We start from the raw sequence: 14,778 nt of genomic DNA, 5'->3' as shown, positions 1-14,778 counted from the left end.
ATTTCAACTCAGGTCATGATCTCAGGGTTGTGAGATTGAGCCCCAAAGCAGGCTCCACGCCCTGCTTCGGGCTCCGTGCTTAGCACAGTCTACTTGGGATTCTCTCTGCCCCTGCCCCCTCAAATAAATAACATCTTTTTAAAAAATGTTTTAAAAAGAGGGATAGGGGTCTCCAGCTGTGTCCCTTGTCCCCCCACCATTTGGCCTGGCTGGGTGTGTAGGAGGCCCTCTGTCTGCTCTTCTCCCCTCTGACCCTCAGCCTTCCTATCTAGACCCCTGGGTGTATTGTTTCTTGTTTTTCATGCCCATTATGAAAGTAAGACCTTCCCATGGTGGGGGTGGGGAGGTGAGACCTTCTCATTAAGGAAAATCTGTGACATTCCAAGCTGTTAAAATACAAAAACCATTAGAGCCCCCCAGACCTGAGCAGAGCAATGATGGGGAGGCTGTGGCAGGACGTATTTCAGGTGGATCAGACTCCCCACACTCGGATCCTGCTCCCAGCCCTTAATACCCACCAGTGTGTGACCTTGGGGCACAATCTCTGACCCTCTCTGCCTCAGTATCCTCTTCTGTAAAATGGGTGTATACATAGTATCCCCCTTCCCAGGTTAAGCTGAATGGAATAATCCCCATTAACACTTGCTTAGCCCTATGAGGTGCTCTAGAAACTCACACTAGTTGGCCGTGTATTACTCACCCAAATCGTGGGTGAGATTACCTCCAGTTTTCTGTTCTTTGTATACCTTTGGGCTGACCTGCCAGGCTCACACTGCTCAGATCATTTTAAGCTGGGCTTTTCCCAATCAACATGGCCAAGAGCGCCCAGCAAATAACTGCTGCTTTCTGCAAACCTGATCATCCTCCTTGCAATGCAAGTGGCCACCCACTGAGGCTTGCATCCCACCCCCAATTGTTCAGAATCCTACTCCACTCACGTGTGATGGTTTGGTGGGGGGGTATGTTTTCTCTGCAGAGCGGCTTATTTCCTTAGGGGACATTTCAGAAAGCTGAATCTCTTCCTGCTCAAGGCCAGTCCACAAGTCCCCACTACTGTTTGGTCATCACACCTAATGTTCTCATTCACTTTGACGAGGAGGCCAGTCTCCTGGATCTCTCAAGAGCTGTGGACTCTTGGCTTGAGAGATTTCTCTGCTGGAGATGAAACCATGTTCCAGGACAGGCTCTGCCCCAGTCCTCCTGCCACAGGCCCTGCCCAGCCCCACTCCCAGCCTGAGCCTCTGCCGTCAGATGTGTAGAAGGTGGGGGAGCAGAGGGCGAGCGTATAGAGGGACAGAAGGCTAGCTGGGGCTCAGGACAATAGAGGTGAGTGGATCGGGGCAGACTTGTGGGCAGAGCAGGGTCAGCAAGCCACCTCCCGCTTTTGTAAATAGTTTTATGGGCACACAGCCGCACCCTTTACCAGTCTGTGGCTGCTTTCTCACTCTGACAGCAGGGCTGAAGGGTAAGTGCAATAGAGATGTTTTGACTCACAAAGCTCAACATCTTTACTATCTGGGCTTTCAGAGAAAATGCCAACACCTGGAACCGGGGACTGCTTACGTGCCAGGAAACAGGTGAGAAAGAACTGAGTGAGACGGACTAGGTATAAGAAACATCTTATCAGGGACACATCAGGGAGGGATGAGGACTATGGCAAACTGGAGAGTTCATGGCCCAGCTAAAGAGGGCAGCTCATCAGCTGTGGGCTGGGCCCAGAATCTCCAGGGCTTACAATCTCTAACACGCACTGGAAGTCTAGATGTTCCTGTGAACAAGAGAAGTGTTGGAGGGGCGCCTGGGTGGCTCAGTCGTTAAGCGTCTGCCTTTGGCCCAGGTCATGATCCTAGGGTCCTGGGATCGAGCCCCGCATCAGGCTCCCTGCTCAGCGGGGAGCCTGCTTCTCCCTCTCCCACTCCCCCTGCTTGTGTTCCCTCTCTCGCTGTGTCTCTCTCTGTCAAATAAATAAATAAAATCTTAAAAAAAAAAAAAAAAGAGAGAAGCGTTAGAGGGTGAGCACATGAACTCAGATCCCACCGTGCCGCTTCCTCACTAGGTGACCTTGAGCAACTGACTCAGACTCTCTCTGTAAACTGGAGGGAGTAACGGCACTGGCTTCACAGCGCTGGGATGATTTTTTTTTTTAAGATTTTATGTATTTATTTAATTGACAGAGTGAGAGACAGTGAGAGAGGGATGACAAGCAGGGGGAGCGGGAGAGGGAGAAGCAGGCCTCCCACCAAGCAGGGAGCACTGGGATGATTATTAAACAAGCTACCATCGAGGGCCCCCAGAGCAATGTTATGCACAGACAACGTGTGGGGGTGAATATTTCCTAAATCAATCTTCTGATTTTTCAGTGCCGGCGATTTAAAACACTGTGGCACCAGCAATGGACAGCCCAAAGAGAACACACGGATGTTCTGCTTTCCAGCTATGGGTCACGGGTTGGCTTCTCCTAGCAGAGTGATTAAGGGATATGAATTTGGAAGTCAGGGGGGCCAGCTGAAGCCTGCTTATCCCAGTTAGGTGACCCTGGGCAAGGGAACTGCCCAGAGGCCCTGGGTTCTTGTCTGTAACACTAGGCCAGGGTCATTGTAAGGATTTAGGGGAGTGTTCAGAAAGGACCCTGGAGGAGCTTACCTGCCCTGCCCTCAGCTCCCTCCTGTAGAGGAGCCCACACACAACCCACTGAGGGGAAAGGGGTGGAGCTCAGATTCTTCAGTTAACTGTCGCCCTGTCCCCTCCCCCTCATCACACACACCAGGGTCTGCCAGGACAGGACAGCCCCCTGAAGCTCCCTCAGAGAACCCAAGGCCATCAGGTGCCACACAAAAGCTGCTTTTCCCTTTCTCTCTACCCCCATGGGTCTAGACCCTGGGCTCTGCCAGGCTGGCCACATTCTGCTGGGGTGGGCGGGGGGCTTATCTGAGCAAGGATCCTGCCTGGGCCATGGGTGGGGGCAGGAAGGAGCTGGGGAGAGAGGGGAGGAACAGATTTGTGGGCTTGTGCATCTCAGGGAGAAGGTTCAGCCTCCCCTGAAAGAGCTCCTCCAAGTACCTCACACAAAGGCCCTTGAGCCATGAAGACGTGGAGGATGGGTAGATTACGGGATATAATGTGCGGGAGTGCCTGGCAGCAGAGCTCAGGAGCCAGAGTCCAGAAATGAGAATTCAGGGGTCCCCCTCTGGACCCCCAGTGACCCCCTTCTCTCCACCCACCCGGATGACAGGCATTGCTGTGCCCTTGACCCCCATGGACCCCATGAGGCGGTCCCCCTCCCCCTGCTCATCAAGACCCTCCAGCCCCAGGACACCACCCTGCGAGATGCTTGGCTACGTGGGCATAGAAGCCGTGCTGGACCAGCTGAAGATCAAGGCCATGAAGATGGGGTTTGAGTTCAACATCATGGTGGTGGGTGAGTGAGGGGCTGGGACTCATAGGACAGACCAATGGATGCAACCCTGTGGGCTCCTGAAGAGTATTATTCTAAGGCAGTGCTGTCCAGTAGAAATATAGCGTGAGCCACATAACGTAATTTAAAAATTTTCCAGTAGCCACCTTTAAAAAAGTGAAGGGGTGCCTGGGTGGCTCAGTCGTTAAGCATCTGCCTTCAGCTCAGGTCATGATCTCAGGGTCCTGGGATCAAGCCCTGCATCGGGCTCCCTGCTCCTTGGGAAGCCTGCTTCTCCCTCTCCCACTGCCCCCTGCTTGTGTTCCTTCTCTCGCTTTGTCTCTTTCTGTCAAATAAATAAATAAAATCTTTAAAAAAAAATCTTAAAAAAAATAAAAGTAAAAAAGTGAAGAGAAACAGGAGAAATTAATTTTAAACATTTATTTTATTTAACCCAGACTATTCCAAAATACTCTCGTGACATGACATGTAATCCACGTAAAAAATGATCCATGAGAACTTTTGCATTCTTTTTGGCACACCCAAGTCTGCACAATCTGGTTTGCATTTGCCACTGGTGGCTCAGCTCAGACTGTCCGTATGGCCCTCGGCAGGGGTCAAGTGTGACTCGCAGATAGGACAGCACATCCCTAAGGACCGCGGCAGTTATGTACACAAAGGTGTGTCCTGCATTGTGAAACAAGGCGTTCCCTCCTGCAAGGTGGGGCTCACAGTTTGAGAAGCCCCCACAGCAGGGAGAATGGACAGTTTGGGTGTATCTCGCCAAATAGTGTCAAGTGAAGGGAGCCAGACAGGAGAGCCCAGGCTGTGTTTTCTCTAAGACAATGGTGGGCAGAGCTGCTCCCTGCTGCCGGAAGTCGGGGAAGTAAGTGGCTGTCCCTGGGGTTTTGGGGCCAATAGCTACTGAGATGGGCGTGACTGGGCTTGTGGGGAACTATGTGTTCCATCTCTGGACTTAGTGCTGTATCCATGGGCTGTTTAATTTGTGAAATGCTTGAATGGATAAACACAAAGTGGTCTATTCCTGTGATGGAACATTATTCAGCCACGAAAAAGAAGGAAGCACCCACAGCTGGTATGACGTGGATGAACCCTGAAAAGGGGATACTTAGGGGAAGCAGCCAGACACAAAAGGATGAATATTGCATGATTCCATTTATAGGAAATGTCCAGAGTAGGTAAACCCACAGAGACAGAAAGATGATTCGTGGTTGCCAGGGGTGACAGTGGAGGGAGAAAGGGGACTGCTGATGACTGTGGGGTTTCTTTGGGGGGCGATGCAAATGTTTTTGAGTGTTAAGAAACAAAATTCAGGGGCGCCTCGGTGGCTCAGCTTGTTGAGTATCCAACTCTTGATCTCAGCTCAGGTCTTGATCCCAAGGTCTTGAGTTCAAGCCTTGCATTAGATTCCATGCTGGGTGTGGGGCCTACTTAAAATAAAAAATGAAAAAAAATTCAACCTAGTCAATTTGAAGATCTACTTGGCTTTATTACGTGATTCGTGAGTCGGGCAGCATCCCATCCGACAAGGAGAGTGGAGCTCCAAGGAGCTGTGCAGCATGGAAGGTTTTGGGGTGGTGGCTGTTGTTGTTGTTGGAAGGTTTTTATAAGAAGTGGGGAGGGGAGGGGTGCAAGGAAGTTATTAGCAGAAGGAAAGGATTGTTCCAGGCAAGGCCGTTTTCCCTTAGGAGAGAAGCAGGGGGTCCTAGGCGGTTTACCTCCTCTCTCTTTGGGGGATGGAGAGGTCCATGTGACATTACCTCATTGGTACTGACCAGAAAATTCCTGACCTACCAGTCAAGACTCCATTTTGGGGGAGGTGGGAACTGCAATTAGGTCAGATATTAAGCCTTCGTTTGGGGACTTGGCCTAAGTGATGTCATTTTGGGCCTGCGGTTTTCTTTTTTGTTGTTGTTTTTTAAAGATTTTATTTATTTATTTATTTATTTATTTATTTATTTATTTATTTAAAAGAGAGCACAAGCAGAGGGAGCAGCAGAGGGAGAGGGAGAAGCAGACTCCCCACTGAGCAGGGAGCCCCATGTGGGACTCGATCCCAGGACCCTGGGATCATGACCTGAGCCGAAGGCAGACACTTAACCAACTGAGCCCCCCAGGCATCCCAAGGTGCAGTTTTCTTTTTAACAGGAGCTAGACAGAGGTGATGGGTGCACAACGCTGGGACTGTACTAAATGCCACTGAATTGTTCACTTTATTTTTATTTTATTTTATTTATTTGTCAGGGGGAGAGAGAGAGAACAAGCAGGGGGAATTGTTCACTTTAAAAGGCTAATGGTTCATTTTTTATCATATGAGTTTTGCCTCAATAAAAAGGGGGGGTAAGCACTGAAGGGAACCCTGATGATAGTACCCACTTCTCTGTATTTATGTTATGCTTACAAAACAGTTCACTTTCTAAAACAATTTAAGAGCCTGAGAAGCACTGCCTAAAACCTCCACCACCTTTGCTGTCCTCTGGTTACCCGCAGGGCAGAGCGGGCTGGGCAAGTCCACAATGGTGCACACCCTCTTCAAGTCCAAGATGTGGAAGTCCACCGTACCGGGCCTGGGGACGCCCACACCCCAGACGCTGAAGCTGCAGTCGGTGACACACGGTGAGTGGCCCCCCACCCTCACCCCTACCCCCACCCCACCCAGGCCAATCTCCCCCCACTCTGCTCTTCCCCAACAGTCATCGAGGAGAAGGGCGTGAAGCTCAAGTTGACAGTGACCGATACGCCCGGCTTCGGAGACCAGATCAACAACGACAAGTGGTGGGTCCTCGGGAGTGGGGGCCAAGCCCTGGTGGTCCCTCCCCCTGCCCCTCTGGCCTGGGGGAAACAGCCTAGCCCTGAAGCAACCTAACCCAGCTGTGGCATTGTTGAATCTCAGTTTGTTCGTCTGTATGATGGGTGTGTGCAACCATCCCTCCAAGATTGAAGGGAGTTAAGTATGGAAAGGTCAGAACTTGCTGGCTGGCACACTTACGTAGTTGATCAATAAAGGTTATGGCTTTGCAGGGTTAGAAGCCCATACTCCAGAGTTAGGACCGCTGGGCTAGACCACTCTCCAGCCATGTAACCTGGGAACTGCTCATGGAAGCTCTCTGAGCCTCGGTTTCCTTTTTTGTCACTTGGGAATGATGACACCCACCTTGCAGAGTGATTCTAGGCTCTCGATGAGAGCCCAACCCTGTGACAGTGGTTGGTAACACACACACAAAATCAGGACTGGCTGCATAATTTGTGGGGCCCAATGAGATGAAAATGTGGGTCCCCTTGTTCAAAAAAGTATGAAGAATTGTCAAACCACCCCAGAACATTCAACGAAGTGCAGGCCCTCCAAAGCACGGAGGCTGCAGGACTGCTCCGTCTGCACTCCCGGGGAGCCAGCCCTGCACACGGTGCTTCATAGAGCAAGTCCTGTGTGCAAGGTCTGTTCTAGTCTCAGGGATACGGCAGTGAACAAAACAGATGAACATCCTCTACACGAAATTTACATTGTTGTGGGGCGGAAGGTGGGGGGGGGGCAATGAGCACAATAAATCAGTTATACATAGGGTGAGCCTCAACTCTGTCATCCAAGCCGGACGTTTCTGAGCATGAAAGGGGTAGGGAGCTGTCGGGGGGCTTGCGATTTTAAGCAGAGTGGTCAAGCAAGGCCTCCCAGATAAGGAGAACACTTGGGCAGACTGCCAGGAGATGAGAGAGGGAGCTGTGTGCTCATGCGGGGGAGAGCGTGCAATGCAGAGTGGCTCGGGCACAGGGCCCGAGGTGGGTTTGTTGGTGGAAGGCTGGTGTGGCTGGCGGTGTGTGAAGGGCAGGAAAAGGAGGAGGAGAGGACAGACAGGAAGCAACAATGGGATGATGTAGGGCCTGGTAGTGCAACGTAAGGACTTTGGCTTTCTGTCAGCCACCTCAGGCTGAGGCAAAAAGGGATGTGCTCTGACTCCTGTTTGTAAAAGGATCTTTTGGGGTGCTGTGTTGACAATAGCCCGGCAGGGGCAGAAGGGACGAAGGGAGAGGACTCAGGAGATCCTTGTGGCAATGGGGCGAGCGTCCACGGTGGTTTGAACCAGACTGTGACAATTCATCTCTTTCAATACCACAGCCCTTCTCGTCCCCATTTTAGGAACAGGGAAGCTGAGGCCCCAGCTTGAGAATGGCAGGGGGCCTCTCAGATGATTCAGGGGAGTAGGAGGAGGGTGCTGGGTAACCAAGGGCCTTGGGTTGTGCAGGACTGAAAGTCCTATGTCCTGGGCCAACCAGGGCGATTGGTCTTCTTAGCAGGGGGATGGGGTGGAGCTCCCAGGGGTGGGGCTCTGAGGTCGGGTCCATCTGCTGCCCCAGCTGGGACCCCATCCTAGGCTACATCAATGAACAGTATGAGCGGTACCTGCAGGAGGAGATCCTCATCACCCGCCAGCGCCACATCCCCGACACCCGGGTGCACTGCTGTGTATACTTTGTGCCGCCCACCGGGCACTGGTGAGGTGGCTGGGCCTGCTGGGGGAGGGCCCCCTGCCTGGGGCAGAGAGCAGGAGGAGGAGGAGGAGGAGACCCCTGGCGTGGGCTGTGGGCTGGCACCCCCTCACTCACATACCCACCACTGCCATCACCACCATCATTGCCGCAGCCTGCGGCCCCTGGACATTGAGTTCCTACAGCGGCTATGCCAGACCGTGAATGTGGTGCCTGTGATTGCCCGGGCCGACAGCCTGACCATTGAGGAGCGAGAGACCTTCAGGCGCAGGGTGATCTGGGCGCCCAGGGTGATGGGGTCAGTGGGGGCAAGGAGGAGGCAGAGTGCACAGGATGAGATGTGGCCACCTGTGTCCCCAGATCCAGCACAATCTGAGGACTCACTGCATCGACGTGTACCCACAGAAATGCTTTGATGAGGACATCAACGACAGGATCCTCAATAGCAAGATCCGGGTAGGAGGCCATGACGGGGTGGGCAGGCTGGTGTGACCAAGGCTGGGTGGTTTTCTCTCCACTCATCCTTCCCATCTGAAGATTCATCTCTCTCTACAGCGCGGGGCAGGTGGGAAGTTCACATACTCCTAGCAGGTATGAATCTCCATACATCCACAAACTCAAAAAGTGAGCAAGAAATGGGTCATATCAACAACTCACAGAATGGAGAAAATGCTTGCAAATGATATCTCTGATAGGGACTTGTATCCTAAACATATAAAGAACTCTTACAAATCAACAATAAAAGATAAATAACCGATTTAGAAATGGGCAAAGGTTTTGTTTGTTTGTTTGTTTGTTTATGTTGGCTCCTCACTCAGTGTGGAGCCCAATGCGGGGCTTGAACTCACGACCCTGAGATCAAGACCTGAGCTGAGCTCAAGAGTCGGATGCTCAACTGAATGAGCCACCCAGGCGCCCCCGGGCAAAGGTTTTGAAGGGACATTTCCCCAGAGAATTGGAACAGATGGCCAATACACTCACAAAATGATGTCAGTTCGATATCACCCGTCATAAGGGAAACGCCCATCGAAACCACGGGATGCCACTTCACACCCCCTAGGGTGACTGCAATCAAAGTGACAGGCAATCCCGGGTGCTGGTGAGGATGTGGCAAAGTTGAACTTGCACACACTGCTGGCGGGAAGGTCAAACGGAAAACAATCTGGCAGTCCCTCTGAAGGTTAAACACGAAGTTAGTGGAGTACCCAGCAGCAATTCCACTCCCAAGAGAAAATGAACACCTACGTTCACATAAAAGCGTGTACACGGATGTTCCTGGCAGAAATATTTGCCGTAGTCAAAGAGGGGAAATAATGCACATGTCTTATTAACTTATGAAGGGATAAACACGCATGGTGTGTCCACACAATGGAATATTCTTCAGCCTTAAGAAGGAAAGAAAACCTGCTGCCACACCGATGGGCCTGGAGAACATGACGCTAAGTGAAAGGAGCTAGACGGCAAAAGGTTAAATATTACATGATTCTGTTCTGAAATGTCCCCACCAGGCAAATCCCATGGAGACAGAAAGTAGGTTAGTCGTTATTGCCAGGGGCTTGGGGTCAGGGGGGATGCGGAGTGACTGCTAACAGGAGTGGGGTTTCATTTCGGGCCAGTGAAATGCTCTGGAATTAGATGGTGGGGATGGGGGCACAGTCTTGTGAACTGGACCTTTAAAGCTGCTGAACGGTACTTTTAAGAGGGTGAATTTTATGGCACGTGAATTCTATCTCAGTTAAGCTGTTTCAAAAAAGGAGAGGGGAAAAATAGTGTCGTCTTTTTCCCCAAATCAAGTGAATTCCAACTCCAAGCCCTCACCTTGCTGTCCTCGTGGTGCATCCAATGTCTGTCTGTCTAGATCCTGCGAAGGACCCTGGTGAGGCCTGGGATTCATCATCCACCAACCCCAGGCCTTGACTTCCTCCCCGGGGGACCCGGCTAGCCTGCACGGCGGCAGCCCTACCCAGCCTCAAGGCCAGTTGTCTTTGTGCAGTGAACAAACCGCACAGCTGGACATGGAGGCCCTGCTTCCCAGCTGGTACCCAATGTCTCCACACGTTCCCTCTTTCCTCTCCCCACTGGGGCAACAGACAGGATTTCTTGTGAAACACTCGGAGAGCCTCGACCTCCACTGCCTTCTGCTTTCTGTCCCGAGGCCTGCAAGTAGAACCGGAAGTACAAGGAGAACATCCGACATCTCAGAAATCATCCAGACATGGGACGTTCACTGAGGGCTGGCACGTAACAAGCGTGCAACAGACAACTTGCTATCGTTAGCATCCATGTTGTTTCCTCATCACAAATTAACTCTTGGAAAAATGAAAAACAAACCCCCCAGGACAGCACTTTGCCGTTTGGGGATTTGAGTCTCCACTTCTGGCCACGAGCAAGCGAACAACCAGAATTTTCAACAGGGCTCGGCAAACGTTTTTTTTTTTTGCAAAGGGCCAGAAGATGGTAAAGGTGTTAGACTCTGCGGGCCACGTGGTCTCTGCACGGTCACTGCGGTCTGCTGTTGCAGCACAGAAGCAGCCTCGACCAGAGTCTGAGATGAAGGCACAGGCTGTGTGCCAACAGACGGTCCATGTGGGAAAACGGGTGTGGGCCCGATCCGGTGCACCCACCGTAGGTTGCCAAGCCTTGGGTTACGAAGCTGTGTCTTTTAACCCTCATGATAACCGATGGAGGTGGGCACAGTTCCTGTTTCCCAGGTAAGAGAAGGGCCATCGGCAAGAGTATGTTATTAATGTGACCCTGGGTAACCTTCCTGAACATTCACAAAGCCCTGTGTATGTGCCATTCTGACTCCCACTTTACAGATGAATAAACTGAGCCATTGATGAGATTGTGTATCCTGTGACTTTTTTTTTTTTAAGATTTTATTTTTAAGTAATCTGTACACCCAATGTGGGGCTCAAACTCACAACCCCAAGATAAAGAGTCGCACACTCCACTGAGCCAGCCAGTTGCCCCATGTCTTTAGATCTCTGTGCTCTTTCTACCACTTTCTCTCTCTACAGAGGACAGTGTGCCTCTCCCACCGCACCTCAGCGACTTCTCTCCCCACCTCCCAGGCAGGGCCAACCCTTCTCTCTCGTCTCCTCCTGCAGGACCGGATCCCCTTTGCTGTAGTCGGGGCTGACCGAGAGCACCTGGTGAATGGGAGGTGTGTCCTGGGCCGGAAGACCAAGTGGGGCATCGTTGAAGGTCAGTGCAGGGACTTTGCAGAGGAGCAGGTGAAGCAGGGGTGAAAAGCCAGGCACATCCGACTGCGTTTGGCACCCTCAGCACCCATCATGGGGCCAGGAGTCAGGAAACAGACAGACCTGGGATCAAGTCCCTCTCTGCAGCTGGGAGGCCTCGGGCAAGTTCCCCAACTCTCTGTGCCTCAGTTTCCTCACAGTAAAATGGGCACGAGGACAACATCAACGTCATAGCCAGTTGCTTTTCGTGCAGTAGATGAACTGCACATGGAGGGTGGTTGGATAGGGCAGACCACTGCTTTGCACAATGCCCAGCACCCAGAAGACACCCTGGGCATTCACCAGAATGTACTGTGGGCCTACTGTGTGCCAGGCAGACCATATGTGGTTCCTGAGGGGCTACGATGAAAGCAGGACTGGCAAGGTTCTTGCCCCCATAGAGCTGATGAGACAATGACAGCTGGGAGAAAGTGGGGTGGGAGACAGTGCTACCCAAGGAAGCAGAGGGAGGCCTCCTTGCGGGGGAGACTGGGAAGTGAAGGCGGACCAGCCAGGGCCTGAGCCTCCAATTTATCAATATAATTACTAAAAGAATATAATATACATGGTATATATGGTATATAATGTAATGTAATAATGTAGTCATTATTAAGTGTACAATAATAAATGATTAGTGGATTCATTGATTCAACTATATGTAGGAGCTGCCTGTACCAGATGCCGGAGACAAAGCAATGAATGAATGAGTGAATGAAGGAATGAATGAATGGGAAGTGGGATAAGACAGTGCGAAATGTGGGGAAAAGGTTGTGGTGGATATTGGGGGCATGCAGCTTACAGCGGACACTTACAGCGGGGCAGGGCCAGCACTCCGTGTCCTGTCTTACTTACAGTGGAGAACATGGCGCACTGTGAGTTTCCCCTCCTGAGAGACCTGCTCATCCGGTGAGGATGCAGGGAGCCTGGGGGGCTGTAGGGACCCCAAGGGGATGCTGTGGTGGGGCCCAGGCTGAACCTCTGCCCATCTCCCAGCTCCCACCTCCAAGACCTGAAGGACATCACCCACAACGTCCACTACGAGAACTACCGCGTCTGCAGACTCAATGAGAGCCACCTGCTGCCTCGTGGGCCTGGCTGGGTGAACCTGACCCAGGCCCCCGCAGGCCCCCCAGCCACCCCGCGGCCCTCAAAGGTGCGCCACCAGGTCCAGGACGACTCCAAAGATAATGAGGAGTACTGAGCACCAGGGCACCTGCGGCCTCGGGGCTCCCAGGGTCCTTGGCAGCCCCCAACACACAGCTATGTACTAGAGCATGTATTAAAGGTGGACATTGCTTTTTATGAAAAGCTGTGCTTTGAAAACAAAAGGCATTCTGTAAATGATTTCTTTGAGCTATCCTCAAATAAAAGTATGGTTCTTTTTTTTAAAATAACAGTGTGAGACCCCAGGCCCTCGGGGGTCCTGAAGACCTGGGAGCATGTGCCTTGGACAACCAGCCCCTTCTGCCCCAGAACCAGAGCCAGGTTCCAAATCAGGCTCTGCCACCGCTGCCAACCCTCCTTCCTGGCACAGGGCCTGGCCCTGTGTCATAAACACTTGAAAAGTCCCCATTTTCGGCTATCTTCCCCAAACTCTGTGCCTCCCCTTGCTGTCTTCCTCTTTGCCCTGCCCTGACAGACCAGCATGAAGAGAAGATTGTTGTCTCGGCTCAAGAAGGGAGAGGAAATCCATTCTTCCTCTGCCGTTTTGCTCTTTTAGAGCCCTCAACAGGTTGGGCGATGCCCACCCACAGTGGGGAGGGCGATCCTCTTTACTCAGCCTACCGAATCAAATGCTAATCTCTTCTGGAGACACCCTCACAGATGCACCCAGAAATAATGTCTTGTGAACTGTCTGGCCATCCCTTGGCCCAGGTAAGTTGACCCATAAAACTAACCATCACTCGAGCTACAAGTTGTCTCCTCCATGATGCCCTCCTTGACTTCCCCAGTGTGATTCCTCGCTGCCCTCTCTGTATGTATCACATGGTTTGTTTTCAGGTCAGTCTCCCTATCAGGCTGGGAGGTCTGTAAGGATAGAGATATATCAGCTTCATCCTGGACATAAGAGCTGCTCAAGACCCGGCTGTTAAATGAACGAACCCTAGAGCACCTGCCTGATAGCTGTTGACCCCACCAATCCACAAACCTGCCGACCAGGCTTGAGGAACTCCCAGGGCCCCCACACCATCTGCACCAACATCCCAGAAGCCGCATGTTGCCACATAGGGACTGAGCACATACCTAAGGTCAATAGTAGCTCCAGACAATACGGCAATGTCAACAACACACACCCTCAGTCTCAGCAATTGTATTTAGAGATTGTATTCGAAATTATGTTTCTCAGGGCGACTGGGCGGCTCAGCCCATTAAACATCCGACTCTTGATTTCAGCTCAGGTCATGATCTCAGGGTCCTGGGATTGGGCCCTGCATTGGGCTCCAGGCTCAGTGGGGAGTCTGCTTGAGGATTCTCTCTCTCCCTCTCCTTCTGTCCCTCCCCCACCCCGCAAATAAAAAAGAAAGAGGAAGGAAGGAAGGAAAGAGAAAAGGGAGAGAGGGAGGGAGGGAGGAAGGAAGGAAGGAAGGAAAGAAGGAAGGAAGAGGAAAGTGAAAGAAAGAAAGAAAAAGGGAAGGAAGGAAGGAAGAAAATAAAGAAAATTGCACTTCTAGGAACAGATCTAATGGATAGACCAGAGTTTCTCAACTTCAGCACTGTTGCTATTTGAGGCCAGGTCATTCTGTGTTGTGGGAGCTGTCTACACATTATAGGATGTTCAGCCCTGGGCCTCCCCCACTAGACGCCCTCCAGCTGTAACACACAAAACTGTCCCTAAACATTGCCCAATGTCCCTGGGAGACAATCTCCCCAGTTGAGAGCCACTGCTGGTGGCACCTAGTGTGGTAAAGACAGAAAACAGCGCACCCGCCCACCAGGAACGGGCGGCGAATTAAATCATGGGGCATCCATACCGCAAGAATCCGTTCCCTATGGTGTCTGTAACAAGGAAGCACAAACGGGAGGCTTGAACAACCCACATTTATTCTCTCACGGTTCTGGAAGGCAGAAGTCTGAAATCAGTATCACTGGGTCAAAATTGAGGGGTCCGCAGGGTGGTGGTGCCTCTGGAGGCTCTGGGGGAGAGTCGGCTTCCCTGCCTTTACCAGGTTCTAGAGGCTGCCGGCATGCCTTGGCTCGCGGCCCCCTCCTCCACCTTTCTTCAGTTGTCACACGGCCCACCTCCCTCTGCAGGTGTCTCATGAGGACACATGTTAGTACATTGGGCCTGCTGGCACAATCCAGGATCATCTCCCCTCCTCAAAATTCTTTTTTTTTTTTTTTAAAGATTTTATTCATTTATTTGACAGAGAGAGCGAGAGCAGGAACACAAGCAGGGGGAGTGGGAGAGGGAAAAGCGGGCTTCCTGCCGAGCAGGGAGCCCGATGTGGGACTCGATCCCAGGACCCTGGGATCATGACCTGAGCCAAAGGCAGACGCTCAACGACTGAGCCACTCAGGCGCCCCCTCCTCAAAATTCTTAATCACCTCTGCAAAGTCCCTTTTGTCATAAAAGGTAGCATATATATAAGTTCTGGCACAGGAATTGGATACTTGGTGTGTGGGGGTGTATTCTTCAGC

General features: G+C 51.8%; 1 protein-coding gene across 1 annotated transcript; it reads left to right on the top strand.

Moving 5' to 3' along the window:
- The first annotated feature begins 2,807 nt into the window (after positions 1–2,807).
- Positions 2,808–12,340, top strand: SEPTIN12 (septin 12). Its single transcript, XM_035022478.1, has 10 exons — positions 2,808–2,824; positions 3,233–3,418; positions 5,906–6,031; positions 6,109–6,190; positions 7,766–7,903; positions 8,052–8,169; positions 8,258–8,353; positions 11,008–11,104; positions 11,994–12,045; positions 12,133–12,340. The coding sequence occupies exons 2-10, from the start codon at positions 3,256–3,258 to the stop codon at positions 12,338–12,340; spliced, it is 1,080 nt and encodes a 359-aa protein (XP_034878369.1). The 5' UTR covers positions 2,808–2,824; positions 3,233–3,255.
- The last annotated feature ends 2,438 nt before the right edge of the window (positions 12,341–14,778 follow it).

Source organism: Mirounga leonina, unplaced genomic scaffold, assembly GCF_011800145.1.
Source record: "Mirounga leonina isolate KUSES-001 unplaced genomic scaffold, KU_Mleo_1.0 Mir_175, whole genome shotgun sequence".
NCBI classification, from domain to species: Eukaryota; Metazoa; Chordata; class Mammalia; order Carnivora; family Phocidae; genus Mirounga; species Mirounga leonina.
This window is presented reverse-complemented; position numbering and strand designations above follow the sequence as displayed.

What these genes read in the sequence shown, in the direction of transcription:
- SEPTIN12 (XM_035022478.1), top strand. Translation starts at nt 3,256, where the DNA reads ATGGACCCCATGAGGCGGTCCCCCTCCCCCTGCTCATCAAGACCCTCC. An exon ending in GTGCCGCCCACCGGGCACTG is followed by an intron (nt 7,904 to 8,051) that starts GTGAGGTGGCTG and finishes TCATTGCCGCAG; the next exon opens with CCTGCGGCCCCTGGACATTG. An exon ending in GAGAGACCTTCAGGCGCAGG is followed by an intron (nt 8,170 to 8,257) that starts GTGATCTGGGCG and finishes CTGTGTCCCCAG; the next exon opens with ATCCAGCACAATCTGAGGAC.